At 36.2% G+C, this 26543-nt stretch overlaps 1 protein-coding gene and 1 pseudogene across 1 annotated transcript; one reads left to right on the top strand and one right to left on the bottom strand.

Moving 5' to 3' along the window:
- The first annotated feature begins 448 nt into the window (after positions 1–448).
- LOC122146933 lies at positions 449–10228 on the top strand (annotated as a pseudogene).
- Positions 10229–12261: 2033 nt separating this feature from the next.
- Positions 12262–23440, bottom strand: LOC109087245 (neutral ceramidase). The gene is given in 23 exon segments (XM_042767067.1): positions 12262–12707; positions 13246–13334; positions 13432–13488; positions 13824–13976; positions 14066–14161; positions 14314–14412; positions 16499–16538; positions 16637–16732; positions 16970–17084; positions 17189–17270; positions 18153–18257; positions 18349–18435; positions 18618–18743; positions 19083–19203; positions 19295–19372; positions 19991–20078; positions 20081–20123; positions 20257–20433; positions 21880–22023; positions 22273–22371; positions 22374–22384; positions 22581–22719; positions 23295–23440. Coding segments are annotated over 22 exon segments (2232 nt in total). The 5' UTR covers positions 22711–22719; positions 23295–23440; the 3' UTR covers positions 12262–12511.
- Positions 23441–26543: the final 3103 nt, after the last annotated feature.

Raw genomic sequence — 26543 nt, 5'->3', positions numbered from 1 at the left:
GAAAAATGCCCCCCCCCCCCCACTTTTTCTTGCCAATGCCTGTCTAGCAGATAAAAAGCCAATATAATACCACACACGCTTTGGGTTTCAAGCACTTCAAACAGACTTTTGATCAGAGACACTGATTAAATTAAGATGACAGATGCTTACATTAAGACCAAATAATCATGTTTCATCCTCCACTAGGATCAGATTTTGTGATAAAGTTTTCTCTTATGTATAAATAAATAAAAAGGCTATTTTCTAATGGATTAGTGCTGTTTTAAAAGAGCATGGTTAGGGGCATATGAATCTCTTACCCTTTGAACCTGTCCGTGAGAAAAACATGTACTGGGCTTCTTATCATGTTCAGGAGTATGCACTTGTCATTTATGTGTGTTTGAACTTTGATTTAATTTCAGTGAGCACTACCTAATTTTGCTGATTTATTGCTGATAATCCACTCACAATGGAAACCAATCAAGAAAATGCGGGGGATGGACTGACTGGTATGACAGAGAAGAGACTGCGCTGGCGTGCTCTGATCCAGCGCACAGGATATCACATACACCAGGTAGGAAAAAAAGGTGTACCACCAGAGCCTCGGGTAACAGACAAGGGTGCCACTGTGGGATTACGGGATAGAAACACTTGTTAATTGGACTCTTACTTGAGACTGAAATTCGTGTGCAGCTGGTTTTTCACCACTGGAGATATCTGCTGTGGTTTGTCTTATGCAGATTTTAGTATGTAGTATGTAGTGGCACCATCATGTGGTGAAAAGGAAAAAACCTCCTTCCTTTCCATCTGGAACACAAAAACAGCAGCATACTGTATACATACAGTAGCATAATCATTCTAATGGGTTTTACTTTGCCGACATCTCAGTGTGCACATTAACTTGTAACATATAATAGAGTAATCACAGTGGTTTTCTCCTCAGGAAAATGGCGACAGAGGAGATATGGGTGGTCCACCCTCCGGGCTTGGGAAGGCCCACCTCCAGAGAGAGCAGTGAGATTTTTGGTGGGAAAGCTTCCTCGAGAACCTCTTTGAGGATGAATTGGTGCCGCTCTGTGAAAAAGTAAGGGGGAAAAAATGGTCAAAGCAGCTTTTATTTAAATAAATAAATTTTTAAAATGACTTTAACCAAAATCATAAAATAAATAAATAATTGCATAAGGTAATTGTGAACTATATTCTTGCAATTTACACATTTATTTTGCTTTGATTTTCCATAATGTTATTTATATAACAATATTTTTTTTACTCTGAGGTATAAACAGGCTTCAGTAGATATTATAGTTTGGTGTACCTGTCCCTCCGCAGTTCGGCAAAAATTTACGAAGTACGGATGATGATGGACTTCAATGGCAAACAAAATCGGGGCTATGCGTTTGTTACCTTCTCCACAAAACAAGAAGCTAAGAATGCCATGAAACAGCTGAACAAATCATGAAATCCGGTGTGAGTTCATTGTTGAAACTGGATTTATCTTGCAGACAAAAGCATAACCAAAAAAAAAAAAAAAAAAAAACAGATGAAAAATTCTCACACATCTTCGGTCACACAGGAATGGAAGACTTCTTGGTGTTTGTGCAAGTGTAGACAACTGTCGTCTATTTGTGGGCGGCATTCCAAAGACCAAAAAGAGAGAAGAGATCCTGGCAGAGATGAAAGAAGGTGACGGATGGTGTCATGGATGTCATCGTTTATCCAAGTGCTGCTGACAAGACCAAGAATCGAGGTTTGCGTTGTCGAGTATGAGAGCCATAGAGCTGCTGCCATGGCCAGAAGGAAACTGCTGCCAGGTGACACCCAATACATCAAATAATTTAAGCTCGACATCACATTAGATATTATACCAATTATCGTGTCCAAAAACGACCACTCTCACTTCTGTTTCACAAATTTTTCAAAGTAATCATCAGTTTCCAGAGAAGGGCAGGATTTTATTGATTTCCCTCAGGCTGAGCTCATGTTGAGTCTAAAGATATTTAGTTCACTGCCCAAAGAAGATGAGTGAGAGATAAAAAAAAAGACTATGCCACTGACATCTCTTTCCAGGGAGAATTCAGCTGTGGGGTCATCCTATTGCAGTCGACTGGGATGCTGAAACCTGAAGTAGAGGTAGAATGAGGACACCATGGCCACGGTTGAAGATCCTCTATGTTCGTAATCTGCACATTGCCCACCCACAGAGGAAACTATAGAGAAAGAGTTCAACAGCATCAAACCTGGTGAGCTAAAAAAAAAGGTATCTGGTATGGCTCAGCTCAAATCCTTCAGTGGAACTCTTTTTTTGACCTTTTACTATCTCCCAGGCACATGTGCACTTAGAAAACAAGCACCAAATAAATATCTTGTTCCTAAGTCTGATCTCTGAAGAAAAGTTTTTAAAGGATTTCATTTAAATATTTACAGTGTTTTGCTAATCTACAGGTGACTGTTGAAAGGGTGAAAGAAGATCCGAGATTACGCTTTTGTTCATTTCGCTCAAAGAGAAGATGCCAGGATCAAATGCTATGAACGCACTGAAATGGAAAGGCAAGACACAACCTAAACAGAAACTCACTTGAATCTTAAGGAAATAAAGCCCGTATAAAAAACTCTGACTTTCCCTCCAGGTCATTGATGGTTCTCCCATTGAGGTCACACTAGCCAAGCCTGTGGATAAGGGGACAGCTATGTTCGGTTACACCCGAGGCACGGGGGGTCGTGGCGGTACTCTGCTAGTCCCCCCAAGGAGGACTATGCTTGTCACCGTAGGCCAGATGTACGACCCCTCAGCAGCCCTACCTAGGAGCACCAATATTCTATGCCCCCCAAGCATACGCAGCCATCCCTAATCAGTTCCGCTGTTCCCCCAGTACCAAACGGGGCACATAAGTACCAGGGGGCTGGTGCGCTCCCCCTCTGTGAGAGGTGGGTAATCACTTGTAGAAATCTGTTCCAGACATGATTAAACGAAATATCATTCTGTAACTGTTAATCAAGCTTGTGAAGAATCTGCTAAAAAAATCAGTAGTTCTCTGGTTAATGAATATATAAAAATCCACTCTCTGAAGGCAGTGTTAAAAAATACACTTCGATATCTAAGTAACAAAATCAATACAGTCTACAATTAATAAAAATCAACATTGAAATGTGCTTTTTCAAATTATATCTCTTGACATCATAATGTGACATGGTGCAGCAATGGTGTGTACAATAAGATCAGGAAGTAAATTGAGTACATTTTATTTTCATGTTGACTTTAAGAGGGACAGCGCAAATTACAGTTATGTAAAAGATCTTTCGTTATCTGTTCATTGTAGCAGTTCAACTGCATAATATTTGCATCTTTATTTGCATGTGACCCATAAAACAATGGTATTTTACTATATTGTTTCTATCCTATTTTAGCATTTAATTTGTTGTATCCATGCCTGCATATTACAGTCCAATGACAATGTAATAATATATTGTTTGCTAGTGTACTAAATGAATGGGGTCCAAAAATCAAGTCTATCACATTTATAAAAGAAATGATCCAACAAGAATCAGAGATGCAGCATCTGTAATGTACTGGCTTGGAATATATCTATATGATGATCAGTTTATCTAAATCTTGATTGAAACCCGGGGGATTTCTGGTGATTTGATTCGATTAATGCTTTCTTGCATTCCTAGAAATTTACAGGAATGTACCTGTAGGGGCAGCGGGCGTACGTGGTTGGCCGATGGTGGGCGAGGAGGGTACCTCGCCTATGCAGGGCGTGGGTCGTGGACTGTGCCACGTACCAACTCAAGACAGACAAACACCACGACGACAAACTCTATGACCTTCTTCCTGGCATGGAGCTCAACGCCCATGAACCCAGTCCACTCTGAAACCCCAAGGCATATCCAAAACACGCCCCCACAGGTACACTCATACCCTCACTGACAAGATCACTTGTGGATTTTAAAAGGAGGAATTTTTCAAAGGAACATTTTTTCCAAGGGACGAGTTTGCTTGTTTTTTGCAGATCTTGGAGGATATTTGGTGCCAAAAGAATAACTGGGGGCAATCTGATTTGGTTAACTGTTTACCAGCTTCACTCTGCTATGGAACAGATCACAGAGGCAACTGTTCCTTTACAAAGTCACAATCCCCAGCTCTGGCTACACAATATCCAAATATTGTATGCTTACAATCATTACTCAACCACACTCACATCATCACAAAGCAAGAACACTTACATTAAGGCCCTGTCCACACGAAAGGCAGTTATTTTTAAAAACCGCAGCTTTTTCTACACGTTTTTGGTTCAGTTCGTCCACATGCAAACGCCATCGCTAGGTCCCACTGAAACCGAACATTTTGAAAACGTCTGCCTGGGTGAAGATTTTCAAAAAACTCCGGTTGCTAGTGTTATCGTGTAACAGCAAAAACTGGCGTTTTTGGTTTCTGTGACGTCGAAGCCAGCGTTGTTATCTCCACCCACTGGAAAACTTTTCAGGCTACTGATTGGTCAACATGGCTTTAACATTTGAGATTATATCACCACACTGTTGGCCTTCTGGCATGCTCTTGACAGTGCATCATAGCATGCATTTGTGTTTTCATGTGGATGGAGATTTTTTTTTAAACAGAAGAAGGAAAAACTCTGTTTATAAAAATACTTGTGTACGTGTGGACATGGCCTGATGGAGCAGCGAGGCATCAAGTCAGTAGCTTAAGCTTTTGGACACAGCCTAGACATTTTATATCAGGGGTTCTCAAATCTGGCCCTCAAGGTCCACTTTCTGGAGTGTTTAGCTCCAACCTTAAGGGAAACACACCTGAACAAGCTAATCAAGGGTTTTCAGGGATTACTAGAAAGTTATTGGCAGGCGAGTTTTGATCAGGGTTGGAGCTAAAGTCTGCAGGAAAGAGGGCCAGAGTTGAGAACCCCTGTTTTTTATATGCATTTACATTGCTTTGACCATTCTCTGTAGATCTTAACTTCTTGCACGCACGAGTGGTCTACATTTTACTGTACATTTTAAAAAGGCTTCCATCTACTTTTATTTAGAACTTCTGGAATTTATCACTAACATGTTATGTTTTAATACAATACACTAGAATATAAAATTTATTTAAAAATAAAATTTATTAAAAAGGTTCTGGGGTGTCAAACTCAGTTCTTGGAGATTTAACAGAGGTTAGCTTCAACCTTAATTAAACGCACACGATCAAGCTAATCAAATCCTTAAGGCTTATTTGAAAACTATAGTTATGTGTGCTGGGGAGGAGGGTAAAAATTGTATGACTGTGGTGCTCAAGGAGCTGAGTTTGAACTTTTGTTGCAATAGTTGATAATATACAGGTCCTTCTCAAAAAAATAGCAAATATTGTGCATATTGTGGAAAAAGTTCATTATTTTCCATAATGTAATGATAAAAAATTAAAACTTTCATATATTTTAGATTCATTGCCACACCAACTGAAATATTTCAGGTCTTTTATTGTTTTAATACTGATGATTTTTTGGCATACAGCTCATGAAAACCCAAAATTCCTATCTCAAAAAATTAGCATATCATGAAAAAGGTTCTCTAAGCGAGCTATTAACCTAATCATCTGAATCAAATCAAATTAACTCTAAACACCTGCAAAAAGATTCCTGAGGCTTTTAAAAAACTCCGCCCAGCCCTGTTCATTACTCAAACCGCAATCATGGGTAAGAATGCCGACCTGACTGCTGTCCAGAAAGGCCATCATTGACACCCTCAAGCGATCGAGGGTAAGACACAGAAAGAAATTTCTGAACGAATAGGCTGTTCCCAGAGTGCCTTGTATCAAGGCACCTCAGTGGGAAGTCGGTGGGAAGGAAAAAGTGTGGCAAAAAACGCTGCACAACGAGAAGAGGTGACCGGACCCTGAGGAAGATTGTGGAGAAGGACCCGATTCCAGACCTTGGGGGACCTGCGGAAGCAGTGGACTGAGTCTGGAGTAGAAACATCCAGAGCCACCGTGCACAGGCGTGTGCTTTTGAACCAGAAACAGCGGCAGAAGCGCCTTGACCTGGGCTACAGAGAAGCAGCACTGGACTTGTTGCTCAGTGGTCCAAAGTACTTTTTTTTTTTTGGTTTTTTTCTTTTTTCGGAGCAAAATTTTGCATGTCATTCAGAAATCAAGGTGCCAGAGGTCTGGAGGAAGACTGGGGAGAAGGAAAATGCCAAAATGCCTGAAGTCCAGTGTCAAGTACCCCACAGTCAGTGATGGTCTGGGGTGCTCCTGTCAGCTGCTGGTGTGTTGGTCCACTGTTGTTTTATCAAGGGCAGGGGTCAATGCAGCTTAGCTATCAGGAGATTTTTTGGAAGCATTCATGCTTTCATCTTGCTGAAAAGCTTATGGAGATGAAGATTTCGTTTCAAGCACGACCGGTGGCACCTGCTCACAGTGCCAAAACCACTGGTAAATGGTTTACTGACCATGGTATTACTGTGCTCAATTGGCCTGCCAACTCTCCGGACCTGAACCCCATAGAGACATCTGTGGGGATATTGTGAAGAGGAAAGTTGAGAGACGCAAGACCCAACACTCTGGATGAGCTTAAGGCCGCGATCGAAGCATCCTGGGCCTCCATAACACCTCAGCAGTGCACAGGCTGATTGCACTCCATGCCACGCCGCACTGAAGCAAGTAATTTTCTGCAAAAAAGGATTCCCGACCAAGTATTGAGTGGCATAACGAACATAATATAATTTGAAGGTTGACTTTTTTTGTATTAAAAACACTTGTTCTTTTATGGTCGGATGAAATATGCTAATTTTTTGAGGTAGGAATTTTGGGGGTTTTCATGAGCTGTATGCCAAAATCATCAGTATTAAAACAATAAAAGACCTGAAATATTTCAGTTGGTGTGCAATGAATCTAAAATATATGAAAGTTTAATTTTTATCATTACATTATGGATGAACTTTTTCACAATATGCTAATTTTTTGAGAAGAACCTGTATAATAAGTAGTAATATATATAGGCCTTATACGTACAGTAGTTGTGATCCGCAGTAGGCAGTTAGAAAAATACAGTATGAGGCTATTAGAACCACTTTGCTACCACGCCACTCGTGTCCGGTGTAGACACGGTGTAAGAATAATATTCCAGAAGTTCAAAGAAAAATACATAGACAGTCGGCATGCATAGAGTCCATTGCACAAGAAATAACCGAGTCACAGCTCAAATCAGTTTATTTTCAGAGGTTATTTTCAGTTAGCATGATGTCTGTGAAGACATTAGACATCAAATCAGCTCCCAATGTTTTGGGGATCGGGCAGCACATACACTCTTCAGTAAGATACATGTATAGCCAATACATAATAGACACACAGCACTTCCCAGCTTCTGTGAACAGAAACCTAAATCACCTCCTCATCTATAGATATATATATACTTAAATGAATCTATTTTTAGAAATCTATACATTTCTCAACACCATATTTTACATTTATATTATATTACATGTACATTTAGTCACTTAGCAGACGCTTTTATCCAAAGCGACTTACAAATGAGGACAATGGAAGCAATCAAAATCAGCAAGAGAGCAATGATATGCAAGTGCAACAAGCCTCAGTTAGCTTAAAACGCAGTACACGTAGCAATGATTTTTGTTGTTGTTGTTGTGTTGTTACCACCACTGATGTTCTCTGTGTGCCCAATCAGACATCCGTTCACCCCCGCAACGCTCTGCGCATCAGTGGATGAGGCGAAGCTGCATGCAGCCGAACACACCGCTGCAGATCCTTGGTGTTCAGACAGAGGGCGCTGACGCTTCCGCTGCTGCTGCCGTCGCTGCTGCATTTCCAGGTATGTGAGGTCTGTAAGACTACTACTTAATTTACTTTGCTTTTATTTCTGTCATTGTGGAGTATATTTACTCGAACTACATACTAGAACTAACATTTTATTCTATTAATTAATGCATGACTGTGACAAAGAATTGTTAGCAACATTAGAAATATTTAAATTATAATAAAAAATATATTATCATTATATTATTGAATTTTATTTATATTATAAATAATACAAAAAAATCAGGGTTTCTGCAGGTTTTATGAAGGTAAATGTTAATACCAGATAAAGAACATTAAGGAATACATTGAATTTAAAATATGTCTATATGGTTTTCTAAATGGAAATGTCTTGTATTAGCAATGCTTTAAAGTTTGAAAATACAACTTCCAATAGATCTCCTTAATAAAAAAAACTAAATAAGTAAAATTACATTAAAAAAGTTTATGATTAAAACTAGAACAAACATCTGCTTATGGGCTCAGAAAATCATCTTACGATGTCCAGGAGGTGACATGGTCGGTTCGCTTAGTTTTGTTGTGGGAACATGGATAATATGTCATGGCCACAAATTATTAATTTGTGGGGGGAACATCATATTATTCATGGGAACGTGAAATATGTCGTGGCCATGAAATAATTTTGTCGAGGTAATGACATCCACTGACTTCTTATGTTGACGGAACAACATATTTTTTCTCGTAAATACTAGCATAATTATACAAAACGTTTACTAGGTAAAGCGATACACAAATTAAAAGGGGAATAAGCATATATAACAATAAATATAAAGATATAGCTCTAATAAATTAATGTAATAATAATTATTATTATTAATGTTAATAAAATTGTTTTATCAATTTTTGATAATCCCGGGTTGCTATGGTCATGCAGGTTTGTTAACACATTAAACTCGTGGGCACGAGAAAAATGTTGTTCCTCAACATAGCATTTCGAGGCCACGACATAATGATATTGTTACTTCAACAAAATAATCTCATGGCCACGACATAATATCATAGTTAATATGATGTTCCCATGAATTAATATCTTGTGGCCACAACATATTATCACATTCCCACAAGTTATTATGTCGTGGCTATGACAAAACTAAGTGAATCGAACATGTCACCTCCTGGGCACCGTATCATCTTAATTCAAAGGGAAAGAAGTTAGAAAACAACACGATTTGCAGCTTAATAGAATGTATCTTGTTTTAAAGATTTGTATTGCTATATATATATATATATATATATATATATATATATATATATAATATATATATATATCTATATAATTTTTTCTGCATTGAAATGCAACATCTAGTGCCATGACTTTATAAATGTGAGATATTCTGCTATTTTTTATTTATTTATTTTTTCCTTAATTGTATAAAGGCAAATTAAGACTTTTTTAAGACATGCAGGAAACCCTGATATTTATAGAAATACAGATACTCTGTTTATTTAAGCCTAAACTCTTTACATGGATTAAAAATTGCCCATCCATTTTCATTTATTTAGAAATGTTCTTTTAGATAAAGTGGTCTTGTCATCTGATACCCACATATGTGTCTTCTAAGGTTAAGCAAACTAAAAAAAGAAAAGAAAAGATTTTAACAGTTATTTTACCCTGAGTCTTTTCCTTTTGGTTTCACAGGTTATACGATTGCCAGCACCACTGCTACCCAGCTGAAACAGGCTGTTTCTCTGGGCCAGGACCTGACTGCCTATGCAACCTACGAGGGTTACCCTGCCTTTGCTGTGGCAACCCGTGGAGATGCATATGGAGTGTTTTAAAAACCTTTAACTAACAGTCTCTGTAAATGTTAATGTTAATCTGTTCCATTCTGTTGTGTTTCTAGGTTCAGTAGTGATTGTTGTGTTTTGTTTAGAGTTATGATAACTGTGTTTCTTCCGAAGTGTTTTTGAGGATTTTTGCAATATTGAGGAATATGAGTCATCTTTTGACTTAACTCAGGAAGAGGGACGCCTGAAGGCTGCCAACATCTCAATCCCAAATGTTTCCAAACATTGTCAAAGCTTCAATTTCCTTGATTTAAACAAAACTTGTGTCATAAATTGTGGTCATCCAGAATGGTGACCCCATCAGATTTGAATTTGGATTTTATTTTTATTTTTAAATATCTAAATTAGAGACATTTAGGCTGGACCCTTGTTCAATGCTGCCTGTTGCCTTTAAACGACTGCCTTTAACAATTCATTATTACAACTGAATGTAATTTCGAAGCACATAGTAATATCCCATTGTGCTACATGAAACAGACTTTTATCCAGACATTCGCTGCGTCCGAAATGGCATACTTCCCTACTATATAGTATGTGAAAAACTACTACTTCCGGCGTTATTCTGAAGTGCGCATATGATGGACACTTTACTATCTGATGAGACCACAGGAGAGAATTTATGAATGGAAGTTGAAGTGACGCAACAGACACTGGTAGGTCTTGTGACAGCCAGCAACATGGTGGATTTTGTAACTTCCGGATTTCATATGGAACACCTTTTTTAAAGGTCGTAAAGTAAATTCAGATGTATAGCTACTCAGACAGTATGCGATTTCGGAAGCACCAAATTACCTTTATAAGCTTTGGTACTGTATTTAAAGTGGTTTGTTTTTTTGTTTGTTTTTCTTTCATATTTACATTAACACCTAAGTACAGAGAGTTTTAACAGATGAAACCCGTTCATACGCTTTTGTATGTATCTGCATGTTTTATGATCATTTAGATACGGTTGACACTTTGTATCTGGTCATTGATAAGTAGTTTTGCTATACTTTATAAGATATTTACAGGCTTGCGACTAATATTTTCCGACTTCATAGGTTTTCTAAGTGGGCGATGTAAGAGCAATCGTTTAAATACACATGGACACATTTTTGTTAAATATTAAGATGCCTTAAAGGTGACAGTATTAAAGTTTGTGTAGCACTTAGAACTTATTTTTATACCTGAATGATCCAACTCTGTATGAACTTTTGTTATTCGATCATGGTGTGTTTGAAATAATTTATTATCTAAGTGATCGGCATCAGAACTGGAGGGATAATTGAACGGCATCATCAGGACAAAAAATAAAATAAGCTGAGATCTTCATAGTGCTACAAATAGATTTATGAAAATATAATTCTAGCAAATCAACTAACTATCAATAAATCAAATTCACTTCTTGACATGTCTCTTGACTTCTTTTTTGTTTTGCATTTGTGACTCATTTAAATTATAATGAAACCCTAAAACATTTTCGATAAGCTACAAGTATAAGTACAGGTGATACATTCAGTAGCTCTTGAGCTAGCATTAGCATCGCTGTTCTTTGTGTACTTTTAAGTATCGATACCACAATTGCTGTGTACTACTGTGTTACAGCGCTTCATAAACATCTCTCTGAGTTTCATGTAAATTTGCAATGATTCTAGTGATTTTCTACATAATTAATTCCTTTACCTGTCCAATAAAACTTGATCATCCCCTAGTGTTCTAATCTTTCCCACCTTGTGTTCACTGTACCGATGTTTACACAGATTTGTGTGTGTGTGTGTGTCTTAAGCCCGAGACACACTGCACGATTTTCGGCTGTCCCAGACAAAAGACTGGCATCGTGAAACAATTGTGGCGATTTCTGTGATCATGGCTCCTAATCGGTGGTCCTATTGTCGTACAGTGAGAGAGTTCAAAGATGGCCGTTGTCACAGTCTTGCGACCAAAGATAGCCTACGATAATGTTCTAGCAGTGTCAGAAACTCAGCATGTTCATCGCACAGTGTGTTTGTAGTTACGAGCCACGTTTACTGACCAACCAGTAAAAATGTGACATGAAATCAATGCGACATGCTACTGACGTTTTATTCTTCTATAGAAACGTGCGTCGTAGCCTTTGAGTCAATAGGTGTCATCATCGTACAGTCTACATGCATGTCGTACCCAAGTTTATTAGATCCATGTTGCACAGTGTGACCAGCAATGATCTTATAGGATTGCTAAAATCGTGCATGTAGAAGTCTTTACTCTTTGTTGGTCTTCCTGTCTTCTGACTTCAGAACTTTTAATGGTACTGATTCTCCCATTGGTAAAGCACGACAATACAGTAGGTGTGATTCATTGCCTAATTTTCAGTCTTCGCATAACTAAAAACTACACTATGCTACTAGCAAATATACAACAAACCAACAATTAAAACCAAGAGTCAATCACATAAAAATAAAAAAATACACTTACAATATAACAAACACAAATTGCAATTTAATTTCTATGTTTAAAATTTTTTTTTTATTATTTCTATGTTTTTTTTTTTTTTTTTTTTTTTTTAATCAGAATTAAACTACTGAGGCTTTATACTTTTGGCTGAAATTGATTATTTTTCAAACTTTTGAGCCATTTTGTTCTTCCGTGTGCAAGGTGCTTGCTACTTTTATAAAATGAATAGGGCTAGTGCATAATTACCAAGACACAAATTTAAAATCAAAAATTTTATTAAATAAATTCTTAAGACATCAGGAGCTACTGCAACAGTTTTATAGATGTTTTATACTTCACAAAACAATTACTTCACCTTAGAAAACAATATTGACATTTTAGTACTCTTGCTGTATGAAAGTTTCACAACATTAAGTTACAGATTGATGTTTTTAATTGAGCACTGCATTACAAGCAGCTAATATCTGTCAGCGTCGAGTCTAATGTACTTTCTCAGTGATACACTGATCAATAGTAGTAAAAGCTTTTGGTGACTTTAAAAGCATCAGAAGTGCCCACGTATGGTGTGATGGTGTTGTTATTTGTGGATTGTTTATAGTGTCCAAAGTGTTGAATGCGGTAGGTTCCTGTCTGTGCAGTGAGCGGGATGTGCCACTCCACTTTTGACTGACTCCGGCCAGCAAGTCCTTTAATCCAGTGAAACCTGAATAAACAAAATGAGTCCATATTATAGTATATATTTATTTGTAATTATTAATAATATAATTTAACATTTTTACACTTTTTTTTTTTTTTTTTGTTATCCCAGTTTGAAAACTCAGGTTTGTCTCTATGCTCACCGAATTTTGAACAGAATTTTGAAAACTAATATCAAATAAATTAACATTCAATTAAAAACTTTGATGCTCTTTTATCAGTTCCAGTTTTGCTGACATACTGTGTTTTGCCTTTACGCATTATGTCAACATAAATTTACAGACTGTCTAATCTAGAATTCCTTGAGGGATCACACATGGTTTTCGGCCCGAAGACTGAATTGCCCATAAAATAAGTGATAAGATCTTGACTCAGCGTTTGCCTTATCGGGGATAGACCTTGAAAGATAGCTTTAGCTTTAAGATGGCTTTATTTACTCAACCTCAAAGTAAAATTATAGAATGAAACAAACAAATATGATAACATTTAAAAAAAAATGCATCTTTCTGCAGCATGTACTGTACTGTCTGTAGAAAACACATTACCTTGTTTCCCACGAAGCATCCGTGTGAACTATTTCCCATGAGTTGGTGTCGTTATGAAACCTCTCCACTGTGACGAATGTCTTATCTCTCTGATATCATAATCAAAACAGATTAGTTATATCTCATACATAAAATAGCATGTTTTGCAAGAGATTACTGTACAGTTACTGCTATTAAAGAACTCACAATATCTCCAGAGTGTCTTGGGTTTCCAGCGACAAATGTGACAGATGCAATTTCTCCCTTTAGAATAAATAAATCACATAAAGCTTGTCAATTTATAATAGTAAGCTTTCGCTAGGACAGTGTTCATGTGCAGTCACATTTTTCACGGGCAAAAAAGGTCCATTGTCAATAGCGTAGAAGTCACATTCAAACCAGGTTAGCACATCAAATTCACATGTCCAACTTGAACAAGAGCAAAATCTACGTGGGGAACTTTTTCACCCTCACGCAAAGCACCCAAACATGTGGATTCCTATTGAAATTATTGATTCTGTCTGCAAAATTGCACCAAGCAATGGTAAATGTGACCGCAAATTTACTGTACTGTTTGCACCTCAGAATTATTGACCTACCACTTTATAGATGGAGTTCACTTGCTGTAAGACATCACCAAATGTGGTGTTAGCTTGAGCTACATCTGCAATTGGGTCCTTCACTTGATTAAAAAGTTTGTCTTCATCAAAGAAAGGGGTTCCAGGACCCTTAGGCAGTTCTCCAATTGTTTCCTGTGAAAAATGTAGTAATATATGAAATCATGCAGGCCATTTCAGTTCATCAAAAAGTCACAAATGACTGTAAGGCAGTGGAGCATTACGTGAGCTATAGCTCTGGCCAGGCCTCTGTAGCGCTGGATGTAAGCCGAGAGAGTGTGAGGACCATAAATAGTGGATCCACCCTCATATCGCTGGATCTGTGAAGATAGAGGAAAAATACAGACACATATATATATTTGTTTTTGGATCACTGATGTACCCTGGAGCACCATGTAAATGCCATGACTATATTACAGTATGTTTTTGTAAGTGTCGATGGTTCACTAAAACTGAGGCATACAGTATATACCTGATACTCTTCGTATGTTGTGATGTAGTGGGTGTAGATGTTGCACAGACCAGCGACAACCACTTCTGCATTAGCGAAAGAGTCTTTCACCTCCAACTCCTATAGAAATCATGTGAAATGATTGTGACGTCAAATACACCACTGTCTATTCCCCCTAAACATATTGATATTTGTGTCAAAATATGTTTATTCAGCTTAAAATGGAATCCTCTAAAAACTCTTTTGGGTGAACTATCCTTATATGTAGACTACTGGCTTAGAATTACATTTAGAGTAATTACATTTTTTAATGATTTTTTTTCTTTTAGTTTTTTTAATATTTTTTAAAAAAGCTGAATTTTCAGCATCATTACTCCATTCTTCAGTGTCACGTGAGCCTTCAGAACTCATTCTGATATGCTGATTTGATGAAACATTTCTTTTCAATGTTTTGTAAATACTGTGATACACTGCTAATCAAAAGTTTGGTGTAAGAAAGATTAATAAAAATAAATTAATACTTTAATTCAGCAAGGATGCATTAAACTGATAAAAAGTGACAGCAAAGAAATTTATAATACTACAAAAGATTTCTGTTTTAAATGAATAATGTTCTTGTGAACTCCCTGTTCATCAAAGAGTCCTGAGAAAAAATGTATGACATTTTCAAGTTTAAGTTCAATTTATGTATAGAGCACATTTAAAAATGGCTGCAGGCCGACCAAAGTGGTTTTTAAAATTAAAAAGTTGAGTACACTAATAGCAGCAAAACAGTAAAACCGAAACAATCCGATAAACTAAAGCAACAGAGAATAAATAAGTTTTGAGACATGACTTGAAACTCAGAAAAGAGGAAGCCGATCTAATATAGAATGGGAGCTTGTTCCACAATGTGGGGGCGGCCACTTCAAAGGCTCGGTTTTACCTCGATTTTAGCCGGGTGCTAGGGATCGCAGGAGGAGTTTACCTTCGGATCTAAGGCCTCTGGTTGGAGGGTACAAAGTGAAGTAGATCAGACAAGTAAGAAGGTGCTAAGTCATCTAAGACTTATTCACCAGTAATAAAATTTTAAACTCAATTCTAAAATTAATCGGAAGCCAGTAAAGAGATCTCAGAAGGGTGTAGCGTCATCAAATTTCCTCCTTCCCTTCATGGCAATCTCCAAGAAACGCTTTGGAAGAAAGGATTAGAGACTGAAGATAGAAAGGATGGACCCAATGACCGCGCTTATCTGCTTGTCGAATTTGAGGCATCTATCTATCATCATACCTAGATTTCGTACCTTGGGGAGAAATTAATTGATTTAAAGATTCAAGGTCAAGGTGATTTCTTGGCCTGGATTCTGAAGGGGTCAAAAAACCATAACTTCTGTTTTGTCTGAGTTCAAAAAAAGAAAGATCTTGGCAAGCCAAGCGTTCACATCCTCAAGACATGCTGTTAGATGACCTAGAGCACTCTTATTTTTCATAGACACAGGCATATAGCATTACAGTGAAATGAAACATTATGTTTCCTGAAGATGGAACCTAGAGGGAGCTAAGACAGAGCCTTGAGGCACACCACAGGATAGGTTGTGAGGGGAAGAAGGAAAACGTCCTGTTTTTACAGAGAAACGTCTGTTGGTTAAAAAAAGATTTAAAGTGTTAGTTCACACAAATATGAAAATTCTCTCATTAATTACTCACCTTCATGTCGTTTCAAACCCACAAGGCCTTGTTCATCTTCGGAACACAAATAAAGAATTTAATATAAATACAAATAAAGAGGGTCAGACAGCTCTAGATTCCATCGAAAAAAATCTCAATTTGTGTTCCGAAGATGAACAAAGGTCTTACGGGTTTGAAACGACATGAGAGTGAGTAATTAATGACAGAATTTTCATATTTGGGTGAACTAACCCTTTAAACCAACTTAAAACAGGGATCATGTGACACTGAAGATGATAAAATGATGATAAAAATTAAGCTTTGCATTACGGGAATAAACTGATTTATAAATTAATTAATTAATAAATAAATTTAAACAAATATTAAAAAAGAAATAAGTTATTTTAAATTCTAATTACATTCCACAAAATTACTATTCTTACTGTTATTTTAATCAAATAAACTGCAGCCTTGGTAAGCAGAAGGGACTTTTTTCAAAATCAATAAAAAGTTTTTAATTATTCCAAACATTTTACCAGTTGTGAATGTGCAATTCTCACCTTTTTGACTGCCTCTCGTATCCTTCTTCCTGACATGGTACTAGAACACAGAAGACAATTTGTGGTAAACAATACTGTCTGGTTACGGAACCACTGTTTCCTATTTTAATTTTTCCTATACCAATTAACAGAACTAACGTAAATTCTCCTGGGACTGCAACTATGGCTAATGAGCCGATAGTGATGATCTGAACATCCACGATGGCTGGATGCCATGGGGAGGGGCGAATCCATCTGCACAGAAACAACCCATCACTGTTATTATTTCAAAACAAATTAAAACAGTCAGACAGGAATTATGAAATACTTGCCATTACCTATTGTCATGTACTGTGTAAAAAAGTGCCAATTCTGGAGCTATTTTCCCTTTTGACACATTCTTATCTTATTTGCTAATAATAACAACAGATACCATATTGTATACCAGGTTTTGTTATTCCATTTCTTTAAGAGCTCTACTTGTCCTCATACCTCCCGGTGCTGAAGAGGATTGGTTTAGGCTGATGACAAGCCTTGGTCTCATTGGAAGGGGGTCCAAAAAGTGCATCTCTAATTCCATCCCAGAAAGGATCTCCATCAGTATCCCCTGGTCACAAGAAAAAAGAGCATAACCAATAATTATCTGTCAAATTATGTAACCATAAGAATTGGCAAGTACTTCCCAAGTGACATGAAAACCCGACTCCTTACCTTGTATGAAGTTGAATTCTCCTCCTCCATCAGTTGTACCAGCAGCAAAACTGTGGCCCAGAGCAGGTTTACACGTCCGTCCCTGATGACAGAAACAGTGTCAGCACGAACACCAAAATGCAGAATTTTCTGGTTCATGTTTTAAGTTCTACAGAGAGCATCTGTGATGTTTCAGACAATAACTGCAGAAAATATTTTTTTCTTCAGATTTTAAAAACAAGAGAAAATCATGTTTTGGTGATGCACTTACAATTTGGATGTTTTGGAGGGTTAAACGTGAGGATTGTATTTTATGTTAAAGTACATACAGGAATTATGCAGTGCAAAATGTGTTATTTCATCTGTACAATTGTCCTTTTGAGAACTATTTCTTTATGTACTTACGTACATGATTCATGTGAGTCAAGTTTGTTCACTGAAAAGCAGCACTTTGCGGAATCTTTATGTTTTTGTTCATTGAGTTTTCATAAACATGACATAAGATATAAACATAATTTTGGTTGGTAAGTGTCTCACTAGTCATGTTAGCCTCATGCTTGCACGCATGATTGTCTACATGCATGTATACAGTTGAAAAACTGCAAATTGACCATGTTTTCTTTAAAACATTTCAAATGGAAAGATTTCTGAAGGATCATGTAACACTAAAGACTGGAGTAGTGGGCTGCTGAAAATTCAGCTTTGACATTACAGTAATAAATGACATTTTTTAATATTTTGAAAAATCTTTATTATTGCAAACTTTTTACCGGTACTCTACATATAGGGATAGTTCACCCAAAATGAAAAACTCTATTATTATTATATAAATTAATAAATAATTTAATTCAGAACATTTCTTTAAAGTTGCTTTAAAACTATGTGTATTTTAAAAAGTGCTATACAAATCAAATTTACTTTACTCTTTTAGTACATGTTTTTGATATCATTAGCTGTTTTTCATGCACAGGAACCCTCTACTCACTGTATGAGTGGAGTTCAGTGGGACAGTCTCATCGGTCATGTTGACCCACTGATGTGCAGCGTAAACGGGCCCATGCAGCTCCTGCTTTGCACTGCTGTACAGCTCCTGCAGAAAAAATTGACTAAGTAAAGTAATGCACTCGCACCACAATCACTGATACACATCAGGATCAAGCAATTTGACAAATGAGACAAACCTTTGCTTTTTTAGACATATTCTCTCCTATGATCCTGGTGCTTTCAAACATGTCCTCACCCGGTCCAAAAGCTATGCACGCTTTTTTCTGTTGAAAGGCACATGGAGAGTAAACATTTCCAAGTGTCTGCAAATATTTAAGTTAAAATATTAAACTGAACAAATTCAACAATCACACCCAAGAAGATTTGAATTAGTGGAGTGTGATAAAGTAAATTAAGGTAAATCTAAATGGCGCACAACACTGTTTGGTTGATAAATAAACGTCACTCCACCAATGGGACAGGAGCTGTTAAGGTAGTCACACTTCTCGCCGGTGTTCACACAGACAGGGCCGCGAATGTTGGGAGATGAATCTCCAAGATTACTGGAGGAAAAGCCAGCTACAAAAGGGCCCTGGAGGTAAACAGACCGTGATGCATTACTGCTGAGCTTTTCATACTGTATCCGAGGCAAAAAGCCTATTAAAAATAACTGCTGACATAAGCAACAGAAATGTTATCTTCTGTTTATTTTATAGGGCAAACAGATCTTGCATAATAACAACATTAATTAACCATCTTCAATAAACTAACCTCCGTGTTTAGAGCATTTGCAGGAGAACTATTGACTTTGTTGAATGGCAAAATGTCCTTGTGAACTCTTCAAGTAGATTACAACTAATAAAGACAATTAATTAACCTTGATGATGGGGCTCTGAGGGAAAAGGCTCTAATTAAAAGGTTGACCTTTTACCTCACCGGGTAGAAAGCCAATGTTTTTCTCTTGCTCGAAGGCGTAGGAGGCGTAGCCGAGGTTGTCCGAGCTCACCATGCGATTGGTGTTATTCATACTGACAGGATGTACAGCAAACCAGCTGAGGGCAGATACATAGCCAATAAATCCCTAAGATATTATTTTGTTTGCACTGAAACTTATAATTCTTTGAAGTAAAAGGTGTTTTGTACCTGAGCAAGCCCATACCATCCCCGTCCAGATCTGTGAATTTCATGATGACAATCTGCTTGTCTGTGTTGAATTCATATCTGAGTCAGAAATTAAACTCATCGAGTGTTGTTTAATGTGTAAACTAATATTAAGTGTTTTTTAACACAAACATATAAATTAAACCATTAGGAGAGACTGTGGCTAGCTGTCATCACATTTTACTGTAACACATTATGAGAAAAAAAAAACTTTATAAAACCGCAAAATTTAAATGTTACATACAACAATATGAAAGCATAGTTTGGGTTTAAAAAAGAAATGTGACAACTTGCCCCCACCTGGGGTAAAGATATTACAAAATTATAAAGATTCTACACTTTTAGATTGGAAGATAGTTTCATACTTACAAACAATTTAAACAAGCATTTGTGTAATTTGATTTCTGATTCTAATATTGTGTGACAACTATCTTTTGTATTAATTATAATCATAATTATAATGGAAGTCAGTAGGACCCGAAACAGTTTGAATGTTACAGACATTCTTCCAAAATATACTTTTGTGTTCCACAGAAGAAAGAAACATGAGGGTGAGTAAATGATGACAGCAATTTAATTTTTGTGCGTACTATCCCTTTAATAATTCAAAGCTGATTTCTGACACTGCTGGGATTTGAGTTCATTTAAAATACAGCTGGATCATATGAGCAAACAAACAAACCTGTTTCTCTCTCCTCCTCAGGGTTGTTCATGTATGAATGTGGGCTTCTGTTCAAGTTGCTGTCAGCTAGTTGTCCTTTGTTATGAAAATGCGTCCAGGTCTCAAATTCCTGTGAGCTATATCAATGCTCTAATACAAAGAGAAGAAAAACATTATCAATGACATGCTGAAGGCATTTGCATAAACTAATCCAAAGGGTACACATTTATATATTAACATATAAATAAAAAAATCAGAAATGCATTCAAAGTGAGAGTTATACCTTGACTATTCCACTGACGATGGCTTGTATTGACGGTTTAATGTAGCCTTTACTTGTGATCATAAAGAGTGTGTAGTGGAAATAGCCGCCCACGCCTGAATGTGTGTGTGTGCCACTCATGACAACATTGTCCTGTCTGTACAGGTCTCCATATTTCGCCTTTAGCTCTTGCAGAACCTAAAATGGTTTGGGACAACGACATTTAGATACACCCTCATAATGCAATTCTAATGAGATTCTTATGCATTTCAATATTGTGATTAAACTTTACCTCATGCAAACACAATACGATCAAATTAATGCGATTAAGCTCATAAATGTCACAAAATCATAATAGTAAATTTGTGCCGCATGCTGATTTTAAAAACGGGCATGTGAACATCCTTCAATGGTTAAGTCTGTACTCTGATTACTGGAAATAAACAACATTATTGGTCTATATGCAAATATAGTCACTAACAAGTAAAGAATGCCAGAAATGATCATAAGGAGAAAATCTAGTTTGAAACATGAGTCAGATTTTTTAGATATGCAAAATCCTTGTATTAATTTTTAGTTTCTTTTTTTTTTTTATTCTACAGTTTCTACAGTTCTGTACTAAAATTTAGATTGAATCATTCCAAAAAAAATGACAAGTGGTGTAACAATAATATAAATTAATGATAACAATAAAAAGTTATATTTTTAAACAGGAATATCATTATTTTTCTCAGGGTTACTCAAAAACAAACAAACAAAAAAAAAAATCTTGAAAATTGTCAACTCATAATAAAAACTAATGAAAAAAAAAAGTGCCAAACTACTTAACAACAAGTTTTTTTTTACTAACAATCTAGTATTATATATTCCAAATTTCCAGTATTAATATATATATATATATATAGATATATATATATATATGAAAAATAATAATTCAACATGTCCTTTGTATTTGTAAAATTACTAGCAATTTTTCCTACGCAGGTCATTGACTATGTGTGTGTACACACACATATATATATATATATATATATATATATATATATATATATATATATATATATATATATACTGTATATATATATATATATATATATATTAGAGAGAGAGAGAGAGAGAGAGAGAGAGAGAGATACAGTAGATAGATAGATAGATAGATAGATAGATAGATAGATAGATAGATAGATAGATAGATAGATAGATAGATAGATAGATAGATAGATAGATAGATAGATAGATAGATAGATAGATAGATAGATAGATGATCGAGACAGACAGACAGACAGACAGACCAATAAATGGGCCACTATATAGACCAATAAAGAGACAGACAGACACACAGAATGATAGAACAATAGATATACAGAATGACAGGTACACAAAATGATAGAACGATAGACAGGGAGATAGATAGAGAGATGAATGAATCACAACACAAGGAACAAAAGCACAACTGGCAAGAGCTCAATCTCCTAGTAAATGAACTACTTAACAAAGACTTAGTGTGTGTGTGTGTATATATATATATATATATATACACTGTATATATATTACCATACTCTCCACGTTATTATAAGAGAAGTGCTTTATGTAAACTTTTCCCATGACTAGAGAAGAAGAAACCCAGAATAGTGCATGTGCTACCTCTAGCCTTAGTCTCTGAGAGACCATGCCGATGTCTGCAGTGATAAACACCACTCTTTTACTGCCATCGTCCACGATGAAGGCTCTGCTGAACAGACGTGTGTGGATCCCTCTCGCTGTCTGGTCAGTATTGGCGTAACCCATTTTTCCACAAACAAAAAAACAGGATTAACAAGAATCTTAAAGGCCTTTGACATCAATAACTGTCCTTTATCATCACATCTGCACAGTCATAAACATTATCAGTCTCTAACAACTGATGAATAACAACTTCCAACTAAGGCCTCACCAATAACCACACAGAACAGCTGGCAATAGTTTCAGAGTAAAGTCAAATGATCAAAGTCTTAGAAATGAACTGAACAGAAAAGGATTGAGAGAAATGAAACTGACCATAGGCAGATCGGCCACAGGCCCGGTACAATCTGCTCGACCCACACCGATCAGATAAGGGCTCTCTGGAGGATTCACTGATGGGGCTCGGTTCCGTCTGGAGTTGCTTCTTCTGGTGCACAATAAAATAAAAATATTTCTTAATATTAAATGTGTGAATATAAAATCAGTCAAACTTTTTTATAGGTGTTAGAATGCCTAAGGACAAGAATTTTGCTTATGAAAAATACAAATTGGTTTATGATCTATAATTTTCTTGTAATTAAACCATGTGTACAGTTCAGAATTACTTTAAAACATATGATTACGTTTTTCTGAATCCAATTTGAGGATCAGGACTGTTATTAGCCCCACTGAGACTATTGTCATCAAAAGGAAGAGAACGATGAGCGAGATCTCCAGACCGTTGAGACGACAGCACGCAGACTTCCGCGCCATCACCCTTCACTGAAACACACACACACACACGCTTTTAATACAAAAAAACAGAAACACATATAAACACTAAACCACTGTATTATTTAAATATTTTTTAACTGTATTTTGAATTACGCATTGCATTGTGTTTTTGATTAGGATTGAAGGAAATGTCCATAAATTTAACAGAAGGCGTACTGGTAATGTTCTGCCAGAACATTTTGTGTTTTTCTATTGATATATATATATATATATATATATATATATATATATATATATATATATTATATATATATATTATTATATATATATATCTATACAGTAAGATTCAAGAGTATGTAACCTTTTGAACCAGTTCATTTGTGTAAATAAAAAAAATAAAAAAAATTGGACTATATGTATAATACCTTATTCAGTACAGTACTAAATAAAATATATCCTGTATTTTTTATGATCCCTTTTATACTGTTTTAAGTTTAAATTATTAACATCATGCTGAATCTGCAAAGGGTATATAAATCATCCACACTGATACCAGATGTAACATAATATCAAACAGGTGAAACATTTTCTTGATCTATATAATATGTAGTAAAAGTACTTACCTGTGTTACTCTGGACTCAAACTTAAAGTTGTAGGTTTTGTGCAGAGGAAACAAGTGAATCAAGTGTGGAAGAAGTGCACACTTATAGTGTATATAGTGCAAGGACAAAGGTAATATTCTCTCCATTGTTTATAGCCATTCTTCATGTTGACAGTTTGAAACCAAACTCTGAGATTAGATTAGATTAGTTGCATAACATTTGAGATACCGCAGACCATATCAAGATAATTAATTTTAATTTTACGTTAAATTTTAACCACAGAGAACATTTCCAGTTAATGATAAATGTAACAAAATAAATGCAAAAGTAAATACATTTCTAAAATGTATTGATACATATAGTACAAAAAGATACAGTTTCTCTTCAAAAAAAAAAAAAAAAAAACATTTGATCCGTATTTCAGAATTCTTTGATTTATTCCAAACTATTAAATACAAAAACCTGGGAGGTCCTGGTGGATGCAGCAAATAAAACAGCTAAAATGTATATTATGATATGGGTAAAATGGTGTAATTAGGACTAAATATACATAATAGAAATACCCTTTTTGTCCTGTGTAAAACTCTGCTTTTTCCATCAGGTGTGCACAAGAATAAGTATGCTATTCTGCACATTAAAAAATTGGTTGTCATTTTTTGAGAATATAACGCAAGAGAAGAATGTTCAGAAAGGTCAGCAGCAAAGACATTGGTTAATAAAATGGGGATTCAATACATAAAGGATTTTTGTGGTAACACTTAATTATTGCAAGTTTGCGCTAATTTTGAGGAATACTGAATGTGTTTTAGTGCAAGTGAGATGAGTATATTATTCACGCTTAGTCTACACAGATATTTTATTGTATCTGATACAAGAAATCTGATTATGTAACTCACGTCACCTTGTAATGCGTTACCCCAACACTGCTTACTATAGCAATAAATTCTGCACGCAATTAAAGGGATACTCCATCCCAAAATGAAAATTTTGTCATTAATCACTTACCCCCATGTCGTTCCAAACCCGTAAAAGCTTCGTTCGTCTTTGGAACACAATGAATGATGAAAATCGGGAGGCTTGAGACTGTCCCATAGACTGCCAAATAAATAACTTTTCATACTTTCCTGGACCTTGACACTTTTATTTATTTGGCAGTCTATGGGACAGTCTCAAGCATCACGATTTTCATCCAAAATATCTTAAATTGTGTTCCAAAGACGAACAGAACGAGCTTTTACGGGTTTGGAACGACATGGGGGTAAGTGATTAATGACAAAATTTTCATTTTGCGGTGGAGTAACCCTTTAACTCTAAACCAAGCCCTAAATCTAACCCTGAAGTACTGTATGTATATGTTAACTAATATTACTCAGTACGTAAATGTAGAATTACACTGTAACAAAGACCGCTAGTGAACAGCAATCAAGATGGCAAACTACTGTGTAGAAAATTAATTTTGATGTGATCAGGCTTTTATGAACAACAAAGGATGACTTTTACCTTAAACATCACTGCCTCTTATGGAGAGTGGGTAGGAACTGCTTTGTCCTCCCTTACTCTTATCAAAGTGTGAATGATCATAAATTCCTCTCACAGGAGAAATCTTTTGCCATGTGACCAAAGGAAGAACAGATCTTCACATGCATTCACACAAAATGGACACAAAATTGATTAAACCTTCTTCATATCCATTTACAGAACTGTATATACTTAATGAGTGCTGTTTGTAATACAACAATGTATGCAACCTTACCCATTAAGGTATGTACTGTATATATGAATGCATGAGACAAAGCATTACCTGTTGATGTTTGATCTTCATATTTTCAGCACAATGTGTAGGTTCATCTGGAATTGGTTTGGAATGTGCATAATGCATAGAAAAAACCTCAAAGACATTGTTCTAAAAGTGGACTTTAGGCTATGTAAATAGAACTCAGGCCAGAGAGGGGCCATACCGTGGCCACCTCTGACAGCTTCGGCCAATCAAAATGCTGGATCTGAAAGGCGCCAACTTGCAAATCCCTCCTTCTCAAGAAAGATTAAAAGGTTCTCTCAGAGACAAAGAAAGAGTCATCTCTCTCTATGTTGCTAAGCTGTTACTCTAAGGTATTCCAAGGAGAATCAAAGATGTTCAGAAAGAAGCACATTTGGGGAGTTTGGAAACAGCATCAGCAACAATGACCACAAGTTTGGTGCCCCCCATCTTCTGAAACAACTTCAGAACCTTCTCTTCAGTGATCCTCGTTGCATGTGCTGGACTGCCAGGATCTTCTCCACCAACGTCAGAATCGTCTCATCAGCGATCCTCTCTCTGCATGTTCCAGTTTGCCTATATCTCCAGAACACTCACCTTCAAGGCTCCTCCGTTTGTGTTTCCAGACCAAGGACTTTCTCTGTGCTCAGGAGTTCACCAGTGATTCAACTCCTTTCTTCCCACTGCAACGTGGCTCAGATCAACAAGTGGAAGACATCGCCGCTCAGACTCAACACATGACCAGCCGGAACGTAAATATCACTCTTTCCGAACCTATTCCCAACAGACCGTTGGCATTAGTGTGTATTGTCAGTATACGATAATCTAATTGATGCCAGTTAATAACAAATAATCTCTCAATTTATTGAATCTAGAATAAGGTTTACCTTATTACTTCCAGGAAACTTCTGTTCATCTTGCCATAAGATAACGTCCATCCATAGTAACATCCAGCTCAGTCACTTGCATCTATCGATCTTTCACACTTTATTCATTTATTGTACCCATTTAGTAGTTGTTAGTTACTCTTGTCTATCCTTTTGTTAATAAAACTCATTTTATTATAATTGTGTCGACAATACAGTAAGAGGCTCAAACAGTCCTACAGATTGGTCAGACTACAACTTCCTCCAATTTATGAAATTCTTATCTATTCGACAATCTTCCATGACTGTTCTTTACTGTCAATGAACTGAAGATTCCTTGGCTGGTGCCCCATAAAACAGTGTGACCAAAACTAAATATTAATATCCATATTTAAGCCCAAAGCCATTACATGTGGTGCTACTTGGATCTAAAATCTCTACATTTCATTGTGCCCTGTGTGAGGCTCTTTTACACTGAAATCACTACAGTGTAAATAAAACAACTGATATACAGTCTACCAAACTATTAAAACAAGCCTTTAAATTAACTTTTTTTAAAAGATCATGACAAATATTGATAATTTAGACTATTTATACTGTAACTTAAAAATAATCAAATAATCAACGGCGAACAGCGCATTATAGTG

The sequence above is a fragment of the Cyprinus carpio genome, chromosome A12, assembly GCF_018340385.1.
Source record: "Cyprinus carpio isolate SPL01 chromosome A12, ASM1834038v1, whole genome shotgun sequence".
Lineage (NCBI taxonomy): Eukaryota > Metazoa > Chordata > Actinopteri > Cypriniformes > Cyprinidae > Cyprinus > Cyprinus carpio.
The sequence above is the reverse complement of the archived record's forward strand: the minus strand, read 5'-3'. Positions and strand labels throughout refer to the sequence as shown.